Consider the following 23,917-nt stretch of genomic DNA (forward strand, 5'->3'; position numbering starts at 1 on the left):
AACCAGGTGAAGACAATCACCAATGAACCCAGTCTGTGCACGAGTAACGTGCCGTGTGCCTGTTAAACACAGGGCTTGTAGCCACTTAAACGTGTGTGTTGTGCTGTGCTGTAATTAACGATGTGGATGTCATGTCATGTCATGTTTTTTTTTTTTTTTTTGTAACTCCCTCAGTGTCAAGACCAGGACCCCTTTGTAAACGAGTTGCAGATCCAGTGGCCCCACGATTCCTCAGTTCTGTGATAACAGAAATTATTACAGAATTCTGCCAGGTTTTTGCAGACATTGTCTCGCGTAGGAAACCGTTTATAACTATTATTATTATTATTAAATCAGAAATGCACGCATGTTGATTGGCTGTAGTTTATTTTGATGCCCGCAGCAGTACCCAACAGCTTCCGTCTAAACTACAGGATGAATCGGTCACACAAAACATAACCGCAAATGTCTGTCCTGAATAAAACCCCCAAAGCTTTCTATGAAGACGTGCTTCGTACCAGCCTCCGGGGTAGCAAAGGTTAGGGTAATTAAAACGATAGCGATACCTGTTGAAATTAGAGAGGATACAATCTGAATTACTGGCACCGCACACCGGCAGCTACCGTGATACACGTGTGTAACATCTGCACATAGAAACGCGAAGTATATACACTGTACAACCACATTGCTCGAACCCCTCCGCGTCCCCTGCCTGCGCAGTGACACCTGTGGGTAGAACCCCTCTCCTGTTTTGGAAGGTAGGCCATTGTTTTTGTATTATATAAAATGATTGGTATGCACGGTACAAGATAACTGCATATGGGCTTGGATCCCTTCTTTCTAAGGACTGCGGGCACCCGTGTCAAGAAACAGGAAATGTCGCCACCACATGCAAGCAGGGAGAATTGCACCGTCTTGTGTTCGGCGCTTGTTGCAGGGCTCTTAAGAGACTCGAGCAGCTTCACTAAGCTTGTAATGACTGATCAGATGCACGAACAGAAACATGGTTGTGTTGTTACTTGCAGCAGAAAACCGTCAGACGGCTACAGTCTGTTTTTGCACTTTGAGGTAAGAAAAACCTCGAAGCTGCAGGATCGCCTCATGCCTTTAAACTAAGCACACAGTTCAGTTATTTAGAAGGCGTGGAGTAGTGCAAGTGGTTAGAAAAATAAATAATCCACCTCCCCCAGCACAATATTACATTTTTACAGAACAAATCCTCTCTCATTCATTATAGATTGAAGTGACCGTCGATGTTTAAGCCGTGTATATGGATAGATAGTTACTACATTAAAGTCCGTACAGAGTAGATCAGACTTTATTTACATTTAAGGTTAAACATTTTAGTCTTTCCAGCAGGGGGCGTGTTGTTCTTTGCTACAGTGGTGTCCCGTCACAAATACGTCATCAACAGCTACATCCCCACAGAGATTTCCAATGGTCCCCTGCAGAATCATCTAGAACAGAAAGACAGTTTGGTTCAAAGTTTAGTCTGCAGTTTGTACAAAGAGTCATTTCTTTGTTACTTTGTAAAATCTCACATATACATCATTGTATGCGGATAGCCTAAAGTTGAAACAGAAGATAGAAATCAGAGACAAGAATTCCCACCTGGAATGTCTCGTTAGGATCCACAAACAGTTCCAGTTCAGCCAGGTGCCACTTCCTGCTCTTGTTCCCACTGACTGACCAGAGCTTGTGCCAGATACCAGCTGTGCTCACATACTGCACGTACACATTGAGAGAACCTGGGGAAGAAAGGACACAGTAAAACCGTCCCATACTTTGCCATTTCCAAACTGGGCAAGGTCACTCCCTTTTAGAAAAGGAGTATCAGGTAAAACAGCCAACACTAGCAGGATTACTCACCCACACCATCTCCAAACAGACTGTACCAGAAGGAGAGGCACTTGGGTCCCTTGAAGGCTGGGCTGATGAGGACTGCAGTCTGACCACTCTCCCTGGGATATGCTGCCTCCATGTACAGGTACTGCCCTGCAACAGACCAGAGGGAGGTAGCAATGTAGACTGGAGCTACACATTGCCCTGCTGCAGACCAGGAATACAGCCTCTATGTAGGCACTGCTCTGCATAGGCCAGCTACAAACTGCCCATCTGGAAGTTTGAATTGTTAGATGCACCACTAGAACAGATCAGAGCTAGTTTAGGACTGCCATGTTCACAATGGAAATGGTTCAAGTCCTCATTAACAGCTGCATGTACCCTTCAGGTTAATGAAGTCCTTTCCAGAACCTCCCACCAAACTGTACCTTCCAAGTTGCGACACTTCCCCAGGGAGTCTGGCTGCATGGCACCGAGCAGGGGAGGCAGTCTCTCTTGGTGAAGCTCCCAGTCAAACTCATCACTGGTACACTGGGACCAGCCGCACAGCCCCTTCTCAAAGTCACAGAACAGCGTCTCCAGCACCTCTGGAGGGGGCAGCACTGGGGCAATGGAGACAGAGGGACTCCCTTCAGGTGCTGGGGTAGCTGGCAGCTCACGGCGCCTGTGGAGCCTCTTCTGGAAAGGCATGCAAAGGGTCTCCGAGACAGACAGGTCATCTATTGCAGCATCACCACAGTAGTTGTTGTGGATGGTTCCCTCCAGCAGAATCTACACAAGCGGCAAAACAAAAAGGTGTCTTTTGAATACAAATAACACCATGATAAAAAAAAAAAATCTAATATGGAAGACAAGGTCAGTTTGTTTTGCCGGTTGCCAACATTCCTGAACAGGACTTTGCGGTCCCAAACTTACTCTTTAGGGTTTGGCACAAAATCAAATCTCACTTGCAAAGCTGCCCAGGCAACTAGGAGAGACTCAGGCCAATGCCTTTGCTCTACAATGCTCTAGATACACTACAAGTTTCATCTGACCTGGTACTCCTCCTCAGCCTTGACAAACAGATCCAGTTGCTGAAAGTACCACTTCCTGGGCATGGCACCACTAGCAGACCACAGCTTGTGCCAGCTGTCTGGAGAGCTCACATACTGCACATATACAGCGATAGCTTCTGCAAAGAACACAGGAGACAGCAAATCATTGCCTTAGGGCTACATAGCCAGAACTACAGAACACAGATAGCTCTTTGGCTTCATAGTAGAGACTCCCCAGGTGATGTCTGCAACTTACCCACACCATCTCCTAGCAGGCTGTACCAGAAGGAGAGGCACTTGGGTCCTTTGAAGGCTGGGCTGATGAGGACTGCAGTCTGACCACTCTCCCTGGGATACACTGCCTCCATGTACAGGTACTGCCCTGCAACAGAGACCAAAGAGTCACCTTCCAGCTACAGACCATTAACTACAGTGATGGAGTCAGTCTACACAGGTACTGCCCTGCATGAGTGAACAGTTTAACATGGGTATGGAGTAAGGGGTGATGATTAACAACGCATACAGACACTCATTCTGTTAGATAGGTCTGCAAGACCAGACTCGCCTGCAAAGTTGCGGCAGTTGGCATGGCCATCAGGCAGAGTCTGGGTCTCAAACTCAGCCGGCCTCTCCCTCCTTAGTAGCCAGTTGAAGTCCCCGCTGCGGCAGTTCTCCCAGCCACACAGGTCAAGCTCAAAGTCACAGAACAGAGAGGCAGGTCGAGGGGAGGGTGTGGGAGGCAGAGACTGGGTGACCTCACTGGACTGGAGAGTGGTCTGGTCATATCTTGTAGAAGTATGAACAGACAAGTCTGCTTGGCTGGAGGCCTGCGAGACCAGAGTACTAGAAGCGGGCGAGGCTGAGACCAGAGTGGTGGAGGCGGTGCCAGTGGTCTCTTTGCCAGATGCAGAGACTGGAGTAGCTGCAGAGGTGCCAAGCTGCACAACATCCCTCTGAGATTTTCTCAGTGGCTTTTCCAACAAAAGATGGGAGTCAGTGTTCTTGCCATCTGGAAGACATGAGGAAAACTGACTAGTGACATTAGGCCTCTGTAGAGCACATTGGATATATACCTTCACCTTTATTGTTAAAAGGTAGACTCAGTAACAGAATGGGTGGAATGGATTACAAGAGGGGGTAAGAATGATCAATGTGAGGATCTATTTGAACCCCTACCTCCATTGATCTGAAGAATATCATTGCTTTCATTCATTGCCCTGGACACAACTGCAGCCCTGGAGCGTCCCAAGTTTATGTGCTCAATATGGGCTCCAAAAACTGAAACAGAACAAGCAAGACTAGCAGTGAGATTCTAGCAAATAGAGCTGAATTCCACCAAGCAAACGCACAAAGGATTAGAAGCTACAAGTCAGACTATATCAGCTTGACACGTGATAGAGAGCACAAGTCCATTTAGCAAAATGAAAATGGCTTTTTAAAAGCCAGGTGGCGCCGTGTACAAAGTTTAAAATAAATTGAAAAAGCTAGAAACAAGAACTGTTCGATTATATATATTGAAGAGTTCAACACTCGTTCGTTGTTTTCAAAATTGATCTTAGCACAGCAAGAAACGCTGCTTTAGACAGGAGAGAAGTGCAGGGTTTAGATACAGAGTACCCCACTGTTCCAGCACATGGCAGACGCAGTGAGATGGGAAAGCAGGTGAAGACAATGCATGGGGATTTCAGACGGTAAATTAAAATAATAATGTGACTCACCGCTCACCAGCCACAGCAACTGCAAAAAGCAGGGCAGCACTCCATTAGAGACGCGCATTCCAGCAGCTAGCTGAGCAGCACTGAATAAACAATACAGATATACAAACAACCTCAAGCCCTTCAGAGAACAAACGCGAAGAAAAAGTGCGAGATCAGATTAGCAAATCGCAGCGTATTTGTACGAGCACCGCTGCCAATTACTCAGCCCGAACCAGGTGGAGACAATCCCTAATTAGCCCGGGAGCTGACACGAGTTCACGCCGATGTGTATATTAAACACAGGGCTTGGTAACGCCTTACAGCTGAGTATGTGCTTGATTAGACAGCAAGACGCGACACTTTGTGGTTTAATTGTCTTCATCATTTAGAGCGGGCGTTGGCTACCCTTACATTCATAAGGTCGGAGACACACGGGCAAGTTTGTAAGCAATCTGTTCTTGGTAATTCAAATTGACAATAGAAATCGTGCACATTTTTTGATTGGCAATCGATCAATAACTGTAAAGACTCGGTACGTAAAATAGTTGAAAACATAACAGGAGATGCAGATTTTCGGCTACAAATAACCACTATTGAGGTGCTAAGAATCTGCACATTGTTTAAGAATGCCATGAATATGAACACTGTGGTGTTTATTGATGAAAAATACAAGGACATTGAAAACAAATGGCTTTTCCTCACAGGGGTTATGTAGTTGTTTTTTCTGTTTGTTTTTTGGTGCTTGTTTTGACAAATTAAGAAAAACGTGTTGAAGGGGTTAATAGTATTATTAAGGAGCGCTAGCGTAGCTACAGTGTGGATGCAATTTTATTTTTACAAAGCATTTTCCTGGCCCGGTTTCTTGGGGAGGTGTCAGTATAGCAGTGATCTCATTGGCTGGATACCCTTGTCTCACCCAGGGGGACCACGCACTCCAAAATACAGTTTCTTAAAAAAAAAAGATCCAGCCACTTGCTATTAAGTATTCTGATTGGCTGGATATACGTTAACCGCCAGCTAAACACAGTTTAAAAATATATATCTTTACACAAATACAGAATGGATGAGGTTAAATCCGCGTGTTTAGAATGCCATGCAATGCCAGAAGAGCGCCTCGTTCCAGAGCCTTGAACTTAAAGATAACTCAGATTATCTTTCAGCCTGGCATTGCCGGCAGCGCCGTTTACTGCTTATGTTTCATACCGAGCTCTTCTTTTTTCATGTCTTGTCTTTAGGGCTACATATTTTGTAATCATTATTACCAAATATTATTTGTAATTAAAGACTAAATGCAATGCTAGCTTCTCTTACCCAGGGCTTAGTTTTGCCTGCAGCTGTGTACAACTGAATGTAAAGTTTATTATGCGCTTTCAAATTAGCTAACAGCTTACAGATAGGACTGGGAAACATGTACAGTTACCATGCTGGAAATGCGACTAATGAGGTTTCGTTTCTCGTAAAACGTTGTTCTTGTAACTTGTAAGGTATGGATAGTTCGCTAATAGTGTTTTCCTGCGCTAAGCATTATTTGACATTGACGCGCTCTAGTAAATAACCGTTAAGCTTTATTTAAAGTCATGATTATAGTTTTCAATGGGTTTCCCGTCCCGCCCCGCGCATGCTGATATGTGTTGTGGGAGGGTGCGCTTTTACGCAAGAAAAAAACAGGCTGGAAAGGAGCTGGAAAAACAAATAAACAAACAAACAAATAAACAAAATAAATTTGAAATTCTCTTTGAAATTCACCTGTATAGCTTTAAATGAGATCAATTGGACTGTCACAGCTTACCGTGCTGTTTCTCAGAAAAGCGCATTTGTAACGCTCTCTGCACATCTAGTCTTGCATTTACACATGATTGACACCAGGGGACCACATTTTGTTCTACAGTATATGAAACCAAAGCATTAACTGCATTTTCATTGTAAACTACGTGCCTGGCATGGGATTCGCTCATGAACTGAAGAAAGACATTTATTTATATTATATTGTCCTTACATTTAGTTAAATAAGGAAAAAAACGTCACGACATGCAAGACAGCAGATAATAGCCTATGACTGATAGCAGGTGTTTGGTGGGCAGATGCTTCTGTAGCAAAGCCTGCGCGAATGAATGCTGTTTCAAATTGACCGGTCTCAGCAGTGATGCCTCGCTGCGTGGTGGTCGGGATCAGTTTAAAGGTTGCATGTCGTACACTTTCATTTCAACAGAATCGGTCTCAAATAAAGAGCTCAGCACAGGAATTGTAGATTGTTCGATACTGACAAGCGTGGAAACGAAACAGACAATTTCACTTTCTTAAATAATTTATATTTTTATTATTTGTATAAAACAATAAAGATTCCCATCAAGTTTGGAATGTGTTATAAATATAAAGTGCAATACTTCTAAAACTCACGCCTGAAATATCAAGCAAACACGTTCAACACCGTGTATGAAAAATGCAGCATTAAAAAGTGTTCCGTCTGTGATGAAATGACAATCACATTTTGCAGTGCAAAAAATCTTTGAAGTTGTGTTCAAATTCACAAAGGATGTGACCACCATTTGCCTCATGCAGCGTGACACATCTCCTTCGAATAGAGTTGATCAGGCTGTTGATTGTGGCCTGTGGAATGTTGTCCCACTCCTCTTCAATGGCTGTGCGAAGTTGCTAGCGGGAACTGGAACACGCTGTCGTACACGTCGATCCAGACCATCCCAAACATGCTCAATGGGTGAGTATGCAGACCATGGAAGAACTCGGACATTTTCAGCTTCCAGGAATTGTGTACAGATCCTTGCGACATGGAGCCATGCATTATCATGAGTTGATGGTGGTGGATAGATGGCACGACAATGGGCCTCAGGATCTCGTCACGGGATCTCTGTGCATTCACATTGCCATCGATAAAATGCAGTTGTGTTCGTTGTCCGTAGCTTATGCTTGCCCATACCGTCACCCCACCACCACGGGGCACTCTGTTCACAACGCTGACATCAGCAAACTGCTCACCCACACAATGCCATACACACTGTCTGCCATCTGCCCGGTACAGTTGAAACCAGGATTCATCTGTGAAGAGCACACTTCTCCATTGTGCCAGTGGCCATCGAAGGTGAGCATTTCCCCACTGAAGTTGATTATTGCAGTCAGGGCAAGACCCCGGTGAGGATGACGAGCATACACATGAGCTTCCCTGAGACGGTTTCTGACAGTTTGTGCAGAAATTCTTCGGTTGTGCAAACCCACAGTTTCATCAGCTGTCTGAGTGGCTGGTCTCAGATGATGCCGCAGGTGAAGGAGCCGGATATGGAGGTCCTGCTCTGTCGTGAGGCCAGTTGGACGTACTGCCAAATTCTCTAAAACAACATTGGAGGCAGCTTATGGTAATTCTCTGGCAACAGCTCTGGTGGACTTTCCTGCAGTCAGCATGCCAATTGCACGCTCCCTCAAAACTTGAGATACCTGTGGTATTGTGTTGTGTGACAAAACTGCACATTTTAGAATGGCTTTTTATTGTCCCCAGCACAAGGTGCACCTGTGTACTGATCATGCTGTTGAATCAGCTTCTTGACATGCCACAGCTGGCAAGTGGATGGATTATCTTAACAAATGTTCACTAACAGTGATAAACAAATTTGTGCACAAAATTTGAGAGTCTGGAACCTTTTATTTCAGCTCATGAAACCAACACTGCACCTGTTGCATTTATATTTGTTCTATGTAAATGGTATTATTCATTTTTCTAATGAAATTAAATCATAGTAAACCAGTTGTGTGCTGTAATGTTCAGTTTCCACGCATTGTGGGCTGGCTCAGTGTCACTGAGCCAGCCCACATCGGTTTCAAACTGGAGCAGCTGTCCCCTGCCCCCAAGAAAAGATCAAGAGAGATCACGCGGTGCTCCTTGTTGAAATCAGAGCCTCAACCACACACTGAAGTGTTATTTAGAAGGAATGTATTAGTGCATGTGGGTACATCTCCTTACACAAGAACTACTGGTGGAACACCCTCTCCCTAGCACAGTATCAGCAATTTCCAGAATAAGCACTCAACAGGAGTTCTATTGAAATGACTTGAGATCAAGGTTTAATTGACAAGCCAAAACATTGAGCCTTGCCTATGGACAGATTGTACAGATCCTTCTTAATGTAGTAACAGAGTAGTTTAAACATTATTCTTCCCAGCAGGGGGCATGCTGTTCTTTGCTACAATGGTGTCCCGTCACAAATATGTCATCAACAGCTACATCCCCACAGAGATTGTTTCCAATGGTCCCCTCCAGAATCATCTAGAGAAGAAAGACAGTTTGGTTCAAAGTGATAAGCTGCAGTTTGAATTCAATACACTAAAGACATTGTTGGTACAGCATAGGGCACTGCCACTCCAATAATTGAAAGCAGCTAGTTACTAGAACTTGTGGTGCCATGCCAAATGACATCCAGCTTAGTGAAGACAAGCAGCTTCGCTTTAATCTGCAGTTGTACAAAGTAATTTCATGGTGTTATTTTGTAGAATCTCAAAATGCACATCGTGGTATGCAGATACACAAAAGTTGAAACAAGATGGGAAAGACATTCTAATTCCCACCTGGAATGTCTCGTTAGGATCCACAAACAGTTCCAGTTCAGCCAGATGCCACTTCCTGCTCTTGTCCCCACTGACTGACCAGAGCTTGTGCCAGATACCAGCTGTGCTCACATACTGCACGTACACATTGAGAGAACCTGGGGAAGAAAGGACACAGTAAAACCGTCCCATACTTTGCCATTTCCAAACTGGGCAAGGTCACTCCCTTTTAGAAAAGGAGTATCAGGTAAAACAGCCAACACTAGCAGGATTACTCACCCACACCATCTCCAAACAGACTGTACCAGAAGGACAGGCACTTGGGTCCCTTGAAGGCTGGGCTGATGAGAACTGCAGTCTGACCACTCTCCCTGGGATATGCTGCCTCCATGTACAGGTACTGCCCTGCAACAGACCAGAGGGAGGTAGCAATGTAGACTGGAGCTACACATTGCCCTGCTGCAGACCAGGAATACAGCCTCTATGTAGGCACTGCTCTGCATAGGCCAGCTACAAACTGCCCATCTGGAAGTTTGAATTGTTAGATGCACCACTAGAACAGATCAGAGCTAGTTTAGGACTGCCATGTTCACAATGGAAATGGTTCAAGTCCTCATTAACAGCTGCATGTACCCTTCAGGTTAATGAAGTCCTTTCCAGAACCTCCCACCATACTGTACCTTCCAAGTTGTGACACCTCCCCAGGGAGTCTGGCTGCATGGCACTGAGCAGGGGAGGCAGTCTCTCTTGGTGAAGCTCCCAGTCAAACTCATCACTGGTACACTGGGACCAGCCACACAGCCCCTTCTCAAAGTCACAGAACAGCGTCTCCAGCACCTCTGGAGGGGGCAGCACTGGGGCAATGGAGACAGAGGGACTCCCTTCAGGTGCTGGGGTAGCTGGCAGCTCACGGCGCCTGTGGATCCTCTTCTGGAGAGGCATGCAGAGGGTCTCCGAGACAGACAGGTCATCTATTGCAGCGTCACCACAGTAGTTGTTGCGGATGGTTCCCTCCAGCAGAATCTACACAAGCAGCAAAACAAAAAGGTGTCTTTTGAATACAAATAACACCATGATAAAAAGTCAGTTTGTTCTGCTCACTTTCCTGAGCAGGATTTTGCTGTCACAATGTACGCGAGCAAACCAAGGTGCCCAAACTTACTCTTTAGGGTTTGGCACAAAATCTTGCAAATCTCACTTGCAAAGCTGCCCAGGCAACTAGAAGAGATTCAGGCCAATGCCTTTGCTGTACAATGCTCTAGATACACTACAAGTTTCATCTGACCTGGTACTCCTCCTCAGCCTTGACAAACAGATCCAGTTGCTGAAAGTACCACTTCCTGGGCATGGCACCACTAGCAGACCACAGCTTGTGCCAGCTGTCTGGAGAGCTCACATACTGCACATATACAGCGATAGCTTCTGCAAAGAACACAGGAGACAGCAAATCATTGCCTTAGGGCTACATAGCCAGAACTACAGAACACAGATAGCTCTTTGGCTTCATAGTAGAGACTCCCCAGGTGATGTCTGCAACTTACCCACACCATCTCCTAGCAGGCTGTACCAGAAGGAGAGGCACTTGGGTCCTTTGAAGGCTGGGCTGATGAGGACTGCAGTCTGACCACTCTCCCTGGGATACACTGCCTCCATGTACAGGTACTGCCCTGCAACAGAGACCAAAGAGTCACCTTCCAGCTACAGACCATTAACTACAGTGATGGAGTCAGTCTACACAGGTACTGCCCTGCATGAGTGAACAGTTTAACATGGGTATGGAGTAAGGGGTGATGATTAACAACGCATACAGACACTCATTCTGTTAGATTGGTCTGCAAGACCAGACTCGCCTGCAAAGTTGCGGCAGTTGGCATGGCCATCAGGCAGAGTCTGGGTCTCAAACTCAGCCGGCCTCTCCCTCCTTAGTAGCCAGTTGAAGTCCCCGCTGCGGCAGTTCTCCCAGCCACACAGGTCAAGCTCAAAGTCACAGAACAGAGAGGCAGGTCGAGGGGAGGGTGTGGGAGGCAGAGACTGGGTGACCTCACTGGCCTGGAGAGTGGTCTGGTCATATCTTGTAGAAGTATGAACAGACAAGTCTGCTTGGCTGGAGGCCTGCGAGACCAGAGTACTAGAAGCGGGCGAGGCTGAGACCAGAGTGGTGGAGGCGGTGCCAGTGGTCTCTTTGCCAGATGCAGAGACTGGAGTAGCTGCAGAGGTGCCAAGCTGCACAACATCCCTCTGAGATTTTCTCAGTGGCTTTTCCAACAAAAGATGGGAGTCAGTGTTCTTGCCATCTGGAAGACATGAGGAAGACTGACTAGTGACATTAGGCCTCTGTAGAGCACATTGGATATATACCTTCACCTTTATTGTTAAAAGGTAGACTCAGTAACAGAATGGGTGGAATGGATTACAAGAGGGGGCAAGAATGATCAATGGGACAGGATCTGAACTAACCAGCATTCTACATGCAAGGATCTATTTGAACCCCTACCTCCATTGATCTGAAGGATATCATCATTGCTTTCATTCATTGCCCTGGACACAACTGCAGCCCTGGAGCGCCCCAAGTCTGTGTGCTCAATATGGGCTCCAAAAACTGAAACAGAACAAGCAAGACTAGCAGTGAGATTCTAGCAAATAGAGCTGAATTCCACCAAGCAAACACACAAAGGATTAAAAGCTACAAGTCAGACTACATCAATTTAACACGTGATAAGTAGAGCACAAGTCCATTTAGCAAAATGAAAATGGCTATTTAAAAGCCAGGTGGCGCTGTGTACAGAGTTTAAAAAGCAATTTAAGAGCTAGAAACAAGAACCGTTCAAAATATATATATATATATATATATATATATATATATATATATATATATATATATATATATATATATATATATATATATATATATATATATATATATATATATATATATATATATTTAAATATAGTTTCAAAGAGTTCAACTCTCGTTCGTTGTTTTCAAAATTGGTCTTAGCATAGCAAGAAGCAAGGGTTTAGATACAGAGTACCCCACTGTTCCAGCACATGGCAGACGCAGTGAGATGGGAAAGCAGGTGAAGACAATGCATGGGGATTTCAGACGGTAAATTAAAATAATAATGTGACTCACCGCTCACCAGCCACAGCAACTGCAAAAAGCAGGGCAGCACTCCATTAGAGACGCGCATTCCAGCAGCTAGCTGAGCAGCACTGAATAAACAATACGGATATACAAACAACCTCAAGCCCTTCAGAGAACAAACGCGAAGAAAAAGTGCGAGATCAGATTAGCAAATCGCAGCGTATTTGTACGAGCACCGCTGCCAATTACTCAGCCCGAACCAGGTGGAGACAATCCCTAATTAGCCCGGGAGCTGACACGAGTTCACGCCGATGTGTATATTAAACACAGGGCTTGGTAACGCCTTACAGCTGAGTATGTGCTTGATTAGACAGCAAGACGCGACACTTTGTGGTTTAATTGTCTTGATCATTTAGAGCGGGCGTTGGCTACCCTTACATTCATAAGGTCGGAGACACACGGGCAAGTTTGTAAGCAATCTGTTCTTGGTAATTCAAATTGACAGTAGAAATCGTGCACATTTTTTGATTGGCAATCGATCAATAACTGTAAAGACTCGGTACGTAAAATAGTTGAAAACATAACAGGAGATGCAGATTTTCGGCTACAAATAACCACTATTGAGGTGCTAAGAATCTGCGCATTGTTTAAGAATGCCATGAATATGAACAAGAATTTATTGATGAAAAATACAAGGACCTTGAAAACAAATGGCTTTTCCTCATGGGGTTTATGTAGTTGTATTTTACTGCTAATATTTTTTGGTTTGTTCGGAGGGATGGAGTAGCTGCAGTGAGATTTATTTATTTTTTATCTCTGACACATAAACACAATGACGCTAAACTTGTTTTTAAAAAGGAAAAACTAGCGAAAGAGTCAAAATACAGTACTGGTACTGTTATGAAATAATAATAATAATAATAATAATAATAATAATAATAATAATAATAATAATAATAATAATAATCTAGATAACAGTCTGAACTGTTTTTTACATGAAAAAGCAGTGTGCGAAAAAATCCTCTGAACTTTTTTTTAGTGCTTGTTTTGACAAATTGAAAAAGGCGTGGAAGGTGTTTATAGTGTTATTAAGGAGCACTAGCGTAGCTACAGTGTGGCCGACTGGCTTGTGGTTAAGTTTTATGAACGTTTAAACCATATACATTGAATACAGCTTTGGCCAAACGTTTCGCATCATCCTATACAGTGTATGAAACCGAAGCAATAACTGAAATGTCATTGTAAACTACACATGCCTGGCATGGGATTCGCTCATGAACTGAAGAAAGACATGTATTCATATTACAACGTCTTTACATTAAGTTAAATAAGGAAAAAAAAAAAGTCACGACATGCAAGACAGCAGATAATAGCCTACGACTGATAGCAGGTGTTTGGTGGGCAGATGCTTCTGTAGCAAAGCCTGCGCGAATGAATGCTGTTTCAAATTGACCGGTCTCAGCAGTGATGCCTCGCTGCGTGGTGGTCGGGATCAGTTTAAAGGTTGCATGTGGTACACTTTCATTTCAACAGAATCGGTCTCAAATAAAGAGCTCAGCACAGGAATTGTAGATTGTTCGATACTGACAAGCGTGGAAACGAAACAGACAAACAATTTCACTTTCTTAAATAATTTATATTTTTATTATTTGTATAAAACAATACAGATTCCCACCAAGTTTGGAATGTGTTATAAATATAAAGTGCAATACTTCTAAAACCCACGCGTGAAATAACAAGCAAACACGTTCAACACCGTGTATGAGAAATGCAGCATCAAAAAAACCCACGCGTGAAATAACAAGCAAACACGTTCAACACTGTGTATGAGAAATGCAGCATCAAAAAAACCCACGCGTGAAATAACAAGCAAACACGTTCAACACTGTGTATGAGAAATGCAGCATCAAAAAAACCCACGCGTGAAATAACAAGCAAACACGTTCAACACCGTGTATGAGAAATGCAGCATCAAAAAAACCCACGCGTGAAATAACAAGCAAACACGTTCAGCACTGTGTATGAGAAATGCAGCATCAAAAAGTGTTCCGTCTGTGATGAAATGAAATTCTCTCAGCGGCTCGGTGACGTCACGTTTTGCAGTGCAAAAAATCATTGAAGTTATGTTAAAATTCACAAATGGAGGTTTTTGCGTGAGGAATATGTTTTTTCATAAGGAAACTGCGAGCACGCTGTAAACAATAGATTTTGCAAACAGACATTTTTGCAAAAAATTAAAAAAAAATCTGAAGCCATTTCAAAAATTGCATTTAAAAGCATATTTAAAACATGTAGGCTTTTTTCCCCCAGGCAGTTTTGATGAATTCGTGTTGAGTGTTAAATGTTGCATCCGTGTAACCCATTGCTAACATGTTTGTTCTTTTGCATCACAATTTAAGATAAAAATGTCAGTTTTGAAAAAGTTCAGGCACACCGCGATTACAAAGATTTCTTTTAGTCTCGTATTCCAGTTGCATATTGAAAATGGATAGTATTATTCATTTTAGAAATAAACTAACTCATAGTGAACCTTTTTTATTTCTTGTAAACTTCAGGTTTAAAGTTCAGTTCGTGCAAGGAGACGCACCACCGTTTCAACCGCACCGTCCCTGTTCAAGTCTTGCGCTTTTCTTCAGCCGCGGGCTGGCTCAGCTACACTGCTGCCGCTGTTCCATGAAGCCGAGGTTTGGAGAGATCACGCCGCGGGCTGGCTCAGTGACACAGCACGTCCGTTTCAAACTGCAGCAGCTGTCCCATGAAGCCGAGGTTCGGAGAGATCACGCCGCGGCGCTTCTTGATGAAATCAAAGGCTTCTTCCAGTCTGACCCGCCGGGACCAAATGAGGTAAGCCAGGCAGATGGTAGCTGAGCGGGAGATTCCGGCTTGGCAATGAACCAGAACACGGCCGCCGCTGTTCTTCGCGGAGTCTGTTAAAATAGAAATAAAGTATTGTCAGAGTAAAGATTATGGATCTAGGATGGACACAAATGTAATATATTTGAGACCGTGTAGTATGGTATGCTGCCATTTATAAGTATGCATGCTGCCATTTATACTTTGTACTAGACTTTGAGGCAACGTTTTTTAATGGCAACCGTGCGTTGAAAAAGCGAGTTTTTGTGCGCGTAATGACCGCTCAACTCGGTAACTGACCGCCTGAGCCCACCAGTGACCTGGGTAATAATATAATACGTGTGTTCCTCTGGTGTGTGCATCATGCGTGCGTGGTGCGGTGTTGCTCGTACCGATGAAGTCGATGGCCGCGGGGAACCAGGCGCTGATGTCCGCCGCCTGGCTGTCCTCCACCGGGATGCTCTTGTAGCGCAGCTCGCTCTCGAACAGGTTGGGACACGAAGAGGAGACGTTCAGAACCGCCGTGATGCTGAGTGCCTGCAGGACCTCCCTGCGAGAGGAGTGGTGCGCGCTGCCGAGGAAGAGGAAGGGCAGGATCTCCACGGGACCGTCCTGCACAGCAGCAAGAAGAAATGATTGCAGATGTGAACACGTGTAACAGCAACAAGAGCTAACGGCTTATTTAAAGTGCCAAGAATATAACAGAACTTTCAATAAGCAATGATCTCAGTTTACTAGAAGTTACACCATATTCCAGGAAGTTACAATATATGTATATTTCAACAAACAAAAACTGAAATCTTACTCAAATGTGTCACCACCATGTTATGGTAGAATAACAGCACATTCAAAACACAAGCTTGATCAATGATGTCAATTATAATTTTAAAAAGCATCACATTAAGGGTAATACGAGGTTTGTCTAGTGTAAGGAACATAGTGTAAAGGCAAATGATAATAACAATTAATAACAGGTAATAATAATGGATTCTCTTGAACAATTTAACGCCGGTGATTTGACTAGTTTTAAATGATTGAATTGCTTTTCTCTCTGTGGTCTTGTGCTCACCTGGTCGTACAGCGGTGTTTTCCTGCCGGTGAGGCCGGGCTCCGGGTCACTGAGGGCGGGAGAGAAGCACAGACCCGGGCTCTGGAGACAGAGCTCTGGAAACAGGGAAAAAAAACCTTCGAACCCGCCTGGAATTGAAACAAAACAATATGAATTAATCGAGCTGTCCAAAAAGACTTGAATATAAACACAACATATATATTTTTTCCATTGCTATCAAATGTTTCCATCCCGTAATTCGTAACTCGTATGCAGCAGATTGTAAACAGCTGCTTGGAAAATGTTTAGAAGAATTTCAAGCATTGCCAAAATCTTACAGATGTAAAGAATAAAAATACAACATGTGTTTAAAACCCGTTGCATAAGATTTATGGTTAACGTTTAAACATAAAGCGATCATAGAATTCTTTTTCTAAATGAAATTATGAAAACTTATTTCGGGTCTATCAATTCATGCTTCGTTTTTTTTTAAATAACAGCTCAACAGATGTGTTTATATCGGCAAGCCCGTTTTTCTAAATCAGCGTTCTGTACATCCACATTTATAAAGCAGTTTGATTTATACAGTAACACAACCTGACTGCATGGGTACTCTGATCTGTCTTAAAATATTAACATTGTGACAGGTGTGATATTATCAACAGGGAATATTATTAATAGATCGGTCTCTGCTGTGTTGTCTTTATAATACAGTGTTTATATAGGGAATATGGGAGATTGCTGTTATCAGGAAAAAGGTAAAGACAGAAAGACCTACAATTGTGCCTCTGTGTTCACAGTTAAAGCTTTTATTTATTTACCTTGCAAGAAGCAGATTTGCGTTTTTTTAGGCTGGACCTCGCTTGCCAAGGCGTTCAGCAGCATACATGCCAGACTGTCGGCTTTGAGATCGGCGACAGATCGGCTCTCCTCGTCCAGGACCACCACAGAGGACAGCTCCCCTCCTCTCAGCCGGGCCAGGAGCGCTCTGTCCGGGAAGAGCCATTCCAGACTCACGGTCGAACTCTTTGACCTGCGCCGCAGCACCGAGTTCCAGTTCACACTGCGGGACCCCTTCACATGGACGCGGGAATAGGAGAGGAAGGGTCGGCAGTCAAGAACCAAGGAGCCGGTGCTGGAGCTGAACTCATCTCGGTCAGTAGCTAGGATCTGAATGAAGTCACAGCTCCCGATCTCCAGCACATCTGTCACTCCCATTCTTGCAGTTTAAAAATCGTTATTCAAACAATGATATGAATGATAAACAGGGCAGAGCCGATTCTTAATGGATTTGTTCGGTACAAATTCAGACAGATTGTATTCCGACTTTCTCAGAAGTTTAAAATATAGAATTGTGCCCGCCCCAGTTTTCGATTATTTATATTCGATAGCAAACAAAATCGTTATGTGTATAAAAGTTAAGCTTGAAAAAGAAAAGTTTGTAAAACTGAAATTTAATTAATTTTCTTTAAAAAGGGGTGTTTTTGTTGCAAGTGCAAAACCGTTCTAATTAGTTTTGACTAATAGTACCTTCAAAAAATAACGAAGATATCTTTCTTTATGTCCGCAGTATATACGTAAAAACGTTGCTTTCTCGGCAGTTACTGATGTCATCGCTTTAAATCCTTCGCGTTTTAACGCAACTTTTCCCAGAACCCCCGCCTTCTTGTTCCAAAGAAGGAATGACGTTTAATAGGCGGATCTCCATATTAGGGCGCAGCTGGCTTTCCCCGGTTTTGCTTTATATGGCTAGTGATGTCACAGTCCCACCCGCTCTCCTCCCCCCGCCTCCCTAGCTGCTCGGAGAGCTCTGGGGATACCCCGTGTGGTGTTCTGACGTCACTCATTCGGAGAGTGATTGGACGGCAGCAGTGGGGTTTTCAGAACTCGGAACCGAAGGAATGCCCTGCATCTGTTTAGTGCGGATGTTTATGTAGCACCCTGACTTCTTTTAAACGGCAGACAGTTATACTGCAAGATAAGAAAGAGCCACATTACCTCCTGTACTACTCTGTGTGTAGGTGCAGAAGCAATGCCAGACCAGGACTGTTTTTTGATAAACAAAAAAAATGTAATTCAAAACAAAAATATCAGCATCATCCAAACAACTGCTTTTGAAATTATTAAGCCGAGCCCTAGACACTGCGCTGGGAGGTAGGGCTTTACCCCTGTGCTTGGTGCACTAGTGTGCACAGTGTTGTTCTGCACACACAGCATCTCACCTCTCTGCATCATAAACACAGACTCTCACCCCCTGTCTCTCTCCTTCCTCCATTCTCTCCCCCACTTCCTCAAATCATTCTCCCCCCTCTTTCATGCTCTCTATCCTGAGCCGTGCTCTCCCCCCTCTCTCCTCCCCCACTATCCTGAGCCGTGCTCTCCCCCACTATCCTGAGCCATGCTCTTTCCTCACCTTTTTCATTCTCTCTCCCACTCTTCGTCTTCCTTTTTCTCTACCCCCATCCCTTGCTTTATCTTGGTCCCCCTCTTCATCCTTTAATCTGAGTTCATGCCTGACTAACGTGGGGAGATGAGAGGACAGACGTCTCATTCACTTTCTCTCTTTCTCATTTCCTTCTCTCTCTCTCCTTCCCCGCTCTTGCATTCCCTTCCTCTCTCCCCCGCTCCCGTCCCTTGATGTGTTCTAGAATCTGAGCTCATCCCTGGCAGCTGAGGTGAAGTAAATAACAACACAACACTTTCTCTCTCTCACCATTATCTAATCTGAGCTCAAGCATGTAAGTGAGGTGGAAATAAAGGACACATTCACTCTCTCCCTCCCTCTATGTCTATCTCTCCCTCCCTCTCTGTCTCTCTAATCTTAGCTCACCCCCTCCCCTCTATCCTCATTCTCTAATCTTAGCTCACCCCCTCCCCTCTATCCTCATTCTCTAATCTCAGCTCACCCCCTCCCCTCTATCCTCATTCTCTAATCTCAGCTCTCCCCCTCCCCTCTATCCTCATTATCTAATCTCAGCTCTCCCCCTCCCCTCTCTCTATCCTCACTCTCTAATCTCAGCTCTCCCCCTCCCCTCTCTCTATCCTCGCTCTCTAATCTCAGCTCTCCCCCTCCCCTCTCTCTATCCTCGCTCTCTAATCTTAGCTCACCCCCTCCCCTCTCTCTATCCTCGCTCTCTAATCTTAGCTCTCCCCCTCCCCTCTCTCTATCCTCGCTCTCTAATCTTAGCTCTCCCCCTCCCCTCTCTCTATCCTCGCTCTCTAATCTTAGCTCTCCCCCTCCCCTCTCTCTATCCTCGCTCTCTAATCTTAGCTCTCCCCCTCCCCTCTCTCTATCCTCGCTCTCTAATCTTAGCTCACCCCCTCCCCTCTCTATCCTCGCTCTCTAATCTTAGCTCACCCCCTCCCCTCTCTCTATCCTCGCTCTCTAATCTTAGCTCACCCCTCTCCTCTGTCTGTTTCTTCTATCTCTCTCCTCATTGTTAAACTGAATCTGAGCTCATCTAAAATGCAATATTAATCAAGTCTTCAGACAGTATTTTCTCACCTCTCAATATCTCCATTCTCACTCTCCTTTGAGCTTTACCATGCTGTGATGAATTCTAGGCTGTGATCTAATATAATTAATGTTTAAACCTGTTGTGTAAATGGGCATCTGCTATTAACCCGTTAAACACATTTTCTGTTAAACTGTAGACTTCAGGGATAGAAATAAGACTCCTATTAAATTGCAGTTTCACCCATTCCATGCTTTACAATGAGCTTGATTCGCCCCAGTGTATAAGTAACAAGCACAGATGTGTCTGTCAAACCTATTGAGTCATTAGTACAACCTGACTTAACTGGTAGACGATACTTTATAATGCGTTCCAGGAGTCTGTCAATAATGATGGAGGGCCTGGAACTGATTTATAACTGTACGGTAAGCCATTATGTGCCGCTATAGTACGTCATGGGTTTTCGTGCTTGAATATTCTTTCAAAAGTTTAGGAACATTTGAAAGTAATTAAAATTTTTGAATTCGGACTGTAAATAATATTATAATTAGGTACCATATTAGATACACACAAAACACACAAAACACACACACACAACACACAAAACACACACACAACACACACACACACACACACACACAACACACACACACACACACACAACACACACACAACACACACAACACACACACACACACACACACACACACACAACACACACACACAAAACACACACAACACACACACACACACACACACACACACACACACAACACACACACACACACCACACACAAAACACACACACACACACACACACAAAACACACACAACACGCACACGCACACGCACACACACAACACACAACACACACACAACACACACAAACACACACACACACACGCACACACACACACCACATATACACACACACACACACACACAACACACACACACACAGCCTCTCTCTCTCTCTTAGTCACACACACACACACACCCAGCCTCTCTCACTCACTCACACACACACTTTAATCAGCGTTTGTCAGAATATCTGTATATTTGTCCCAACTAATTAAAACAGAGCCCTCTGTGTGACAGTTATAGAAATCAACCCCAATCTAAATGAGTAAGGTGTGGGAGGGTGGCTCCTGTTTTGCTGATTTGAACAGTGCTGCTGTGCAGAGCTCACAGTGTTTATATCAGATCAGTTAGGTATCACAGCACATTTCCCTTCGCTCACATTTTCCTCCCTCGCACATGGGAAGTGGCTTGTGGTTTCTGCTACAGGAAGCAACCCTGTGTCACTTCCTCTTGCTCACGTGGTGAGGGCGTTCCACCCCCAGCTCTGATGTCACAAGACCTCCATGCAGCAATGCTCAGAGGAACACAGTAACGCTGAAAGACCCACTTGGTTCAGGGTATTACAAACATCTCTCTTGTTGCCTAGACTCGCTTTGAACATCATGTTCTGTTTCAGTGTTTCAGTTATCACATCCTGGTGGCTTTAAAGAAACAAATTTAAAACTCCTCTGTGGCCTCAATGTGTAATTTTGAAATACAGCTGGTACAACAGTGTGCAACTATTAACCTGTCCCCCTGCAAGACACTGCCTCCGTGTGCAACTATTAACCTGTTCCCATGCAACACACTGCCACCGTGTGTAACCATTAACCTGTCCCCATGCAACACTCTGCCTCAGTGTGCAACTATTAACCTGTCCCCATGCAACACACTGCCTCCGTGTGCAACTATTAACCTGCCCCCCTGCAACACACTGCCTCAGTGTGTAACCATTAACCTGTCCCCTGGAACACACTGCCACCGTTTCATCTATGTGGTATTTCTTACCGATGTACTTAGCACCAGCTAACTGGAATGAATTGGCATCTCAGACCATTGAATTAAATGGGAAGCCAAGTGCTGGACACAAACCCCCAAATCAATATGGTTCAAAGATTAATGCCTTTCCGCTCAGCCAAAGAGCAAGCTTGTAGTTGAGAGGTTAGTGGGTGCGTTTATGCTGAAGGGGAGATTAACTACATTAGCATCAACCAAAAACTAGCAGTTCATAATAAAAAGTGCCCTTTAAAATAAAGCCAGGTAAGTATTCATGTACACTTTGGGACTATAAGCTCTAGTGTTGCTGAATGCATTTGCTATCACAAAGACACCTTTAAAATCCCGCCTCTCTTGCACGGGGGTTTATCAGTCATTGTTTACAGGGATTTCCCCCTTTGGTAGAGAGGTCAAAATCTGTGGTGTCTGCGGTCAACCGGCCAGTCACTGACCACAATCCACCACACGCACTGTCATGACACTGTGTGTGTGTGTGTGTGTGTGTGTGTGTGTGTGTGTGTGTGTGTGTGTGTGTGTGTGTGTGTCAGAGTGTGTGTATCTGTGTGTGTGTCTGTATGTGTCAGTGTCAGTGTGTGTCTGTGTCTGTCTGTCTGTGTGCGTGTCAGTATGTGTGTTTATGTGTATGTGTGTCAGTGTCTGTATGTGTGTGTTTATGTGTGTGTGTGTCAGTGTCTCTGTTTATGTGTATGTGTGTGTTTATGTGTGTGTGCGTGTGTCATTGTGTCTGTGTGTGTGCGTTCGTGTCAGTGTGTGTGTTTATGTGTGTGTGTGTCAGTGTCTGTATGTGTGTGTTTATGTGTGTGTGTGTGTGTGTTGCTAAATGCTTCAAGCCCAGACTGCATCATCTGCTGTATCCCACTCAGAGCTTCATGTGACTGCATAATAGAGCAGGTCAGTGTGAGCAGTGTCTCTTAAAGAGCGGTTTGATAGAGCTCTGAAATATACAGGCATCTTCAGCAAAGCAGTCTTCATGCTGGCGGTGTACCTTCATACCTCAATGTTCAGGTTCAGTCATTACATCCTGGTGACTTTAAAAAGAAATGAAATGACCCCTGTGATGTCACAGGGGTTCTCAAACATGCCTCCTAGTGATGTCACTGCTATCAGATGATTCCACAGTTCTGCAGCACAGGGAGGTTTGGATTATTTCCAGTGACACAAAATAATTGTCTTTGCCACTATGCTGGTGAAAGCATTGCCCTTTCAAATATCTATGCAAATTCAGGTTAGATGTACGTGCCAATATTAATAGAGATGGTCTTTCTGGAATCTTGATTTGTATCATATTATGTATGAATAATAATTTGATTCCACAAGGACCTTATCTCCTGACATTCCCATAGATTACGAAACACACAACCTATCTTTCCTTGACACCCCCAACAAGTGTCTGGTGTAGAGACTTTCATTCTGAAGGGCATGTAATAGTTCTGATGAATCATTTTGAACAGAATAAGTTTCTGTCTTAAGTAAGAGGTTGAAAATGTGATTTTTTTCAGATGCTCTCCCAGTCACCTTCAGGCAGAGTCTCATTTATATCTTGTATTTTAAATTTGTATTCCCTAATACTATGAGCATGGCATTCATCTCCCTAATTAAAAGCAAGGATCCTCTAGAACACGGCTTCCCAAACTGTGTTCTGGAGCAATGACATTTTATGTACAGCAAGAGCTCTGACGATAGGGCAGTGTTAAGGTCATGTGATCGCTCTGCTGGCAGATGTAAAAAGTGTGTTCAGTGTTAATAAAATTACAATATGTTGAATCCACAACTGAAGAGTAAGTTTTGCAAGGTATACAGAACAGAAAAGGCAGCTGCAGGAGTTTGAATGCATTTGTACCGTGGGCTCAGTTTTGAGGTGCTGAAATGTTTATTTTTTCTTTTGTAGAAATGTTTCATGCTAACATTAATTTAAAAATTCAATTGATTCCTATGATGAATAAGTTTTTGTGACTAATTATTAGCTATTAACATTTAAAATCTATCTAAATGTTATGTATGAATGTTATCTATCTATCTATCTATCTATCTATCTATCTTTCTATCTATCTATCTATGTAACCATTTGTCTCTCAGTCAGTCTACTTGTCTGTCAGTCCATACATTGCTGTCTGGCTATGAACCCATCTATCTTTTTGTGATCCTCACTGTATATCTATCAGTGTGTCTTTCTGTATCCCTGAGTGTATATCTATCAGTGTGTCTTTCTGTATCCCTGAGTGTATATCTATCAGTGTGTCTTTCTGTATCCCTGAGTGTATATCTATCGGTGTGTCTTTCTGTATCCCTGAGTGTATATCTATCAGTGTGTCTTTCTGTATCCCTGAGTGTATATCTATCGGTGTGTCTTTCTGTATCCCTGAGTGTATATCTATCAGTGTGTCTTTCTGTATCCCTGAGTGTATATCTATCAGTGTGTCTTTCTGTATCCCTGAGTGTATATCTATCGGTGTGTCTTTCTGTATCCCTGAGTGTATATCTATCGGTGTGTCTTTCTGTATCCCTGAGTGTATATC

General features: G+C 43.9%; 2 protein-coding genes across 2 annotated transcripts; both read right to left on the reverse strand.

The window, feature by feature from the left end:
• Positions 1-1,322: 1,322 nt before the first annotated feature.
• Positions 1,323-11,915, reverse strand: LOC121303032 (MAM and LDL-receptor class A domain-containing protein 1-like). The gene is made up of 11 exons (XM_041233427.1): positions 11,598-11,915; positions 10,954-11,397; positions 10,645-10,770; positions 10,389-10,525; positions 9,784-10,126; positions 3,112-3,237; positions 2,856-2,992; positions 2,250-2,592; positions 1,849-1,974; positions 1,591-1,727; positions 1,323-1,436 (listed from the first exon to the last, which is right to left on the reverse strand). The coding sequence occupies exons 1-11, from the start codon at positions 11,635-11,637 to the stop codon at positions 1,323-1,325; spliced, it is 2,073 nt and encodes a 690-aa protein (XP_041089361.1). The 5' UTR covers positions 11,638-11,915.
• Positions 11,916-13,841: 1,926 nt separating this feature from the next.
• dusp2 (dual specificity phosphatase 2) lies at positions 13,842-17,738 on the reverse strand. The gene is made up of 4 exons (XM_041233762.1): positions 16,911-17,738; positions 16,111-16,238; positions 15,434-15,653; positions 13,842-15,115 (listed from the first exon to the last, which is right to left on the reverse strand). Exons 1-4 carry the CDS (start codon positions 17,305-17,307, stop codon positions 14,901-14,903), a joined length of 960 nt encoding a protein of 319 aa, XP_041089696.1. The 5' UTR covers positions 17,308-17,738; the 3' UTR covers positions 13,842-14,900.
• Positions 17,739-23,917: the final 6,179 nt, after the last annotated feature.

This window comes from Polyodon spathula, chromosome 31, assembly GCF_017654505.1.
Source record: "Polyodon spathula isolate WHYD16114869_AA chromosome 31, ASM1765450v1, whole genome shotgun sequence".
NCBI classification, from domain to species: Eukaryota; Metazoa; Chordata; class Actinopteri; order Acipenseriformes; family Polyodontidae; genus Polyodon; species Polyodon spathula.

What these genes read in the sequence shown, in the direction of transcription:
- LOC121303032 (XM_041233427.1), bottom strand. Translation starts at nt 11,637, where the DNA reads ATGAATGAAAGCAATGATGATATCCTTCAGATCAATGGAG. An exon ending in AGGCTGAGGAGGAGTACCAG is followed by an intron (nt 10,127 to 10,388) that starts GTCAGATGAAAC and finishes CTGCTTGTGTAG; the next exon opens with ATTCTGCTGGAGGGAACCAT. An exon ending in TCTGTTTGGAGATGGTGTGG is followed by an intron (nt 1,728 to 1,848) that starts GTGAGTAATCCT and finishes TTTCTTCCCCAG; the next exon opens with GTTCTCTCAATGTGTACGTG.
- dusp2 (XM_041233762.1), bottom strand. Translation starts at nt 17,307, where the DNA reads ATGGGAGTGACAGATGTGCTGGAGATCGGGAGCTGTGACTTCATTCAG. An exon ending in GCAAATCTGCTTCTTGCAAG is followed by an intron (nt 16,239 to 16,910) that starts GTAAATAAATAA and finishes TTTCAATTCCAG; the next exon opens with GCGGGTTCGAAGGTTTTTTT. An exon ending in CGCGGCCATCGACTTCATCG is followed by an intron (nt 15,116 to 15,433) that starts GTACGAGCAACA and finishes CTATTTTAACAG; the next exon opens with ACTCCGCGAAGAACAGCGGC.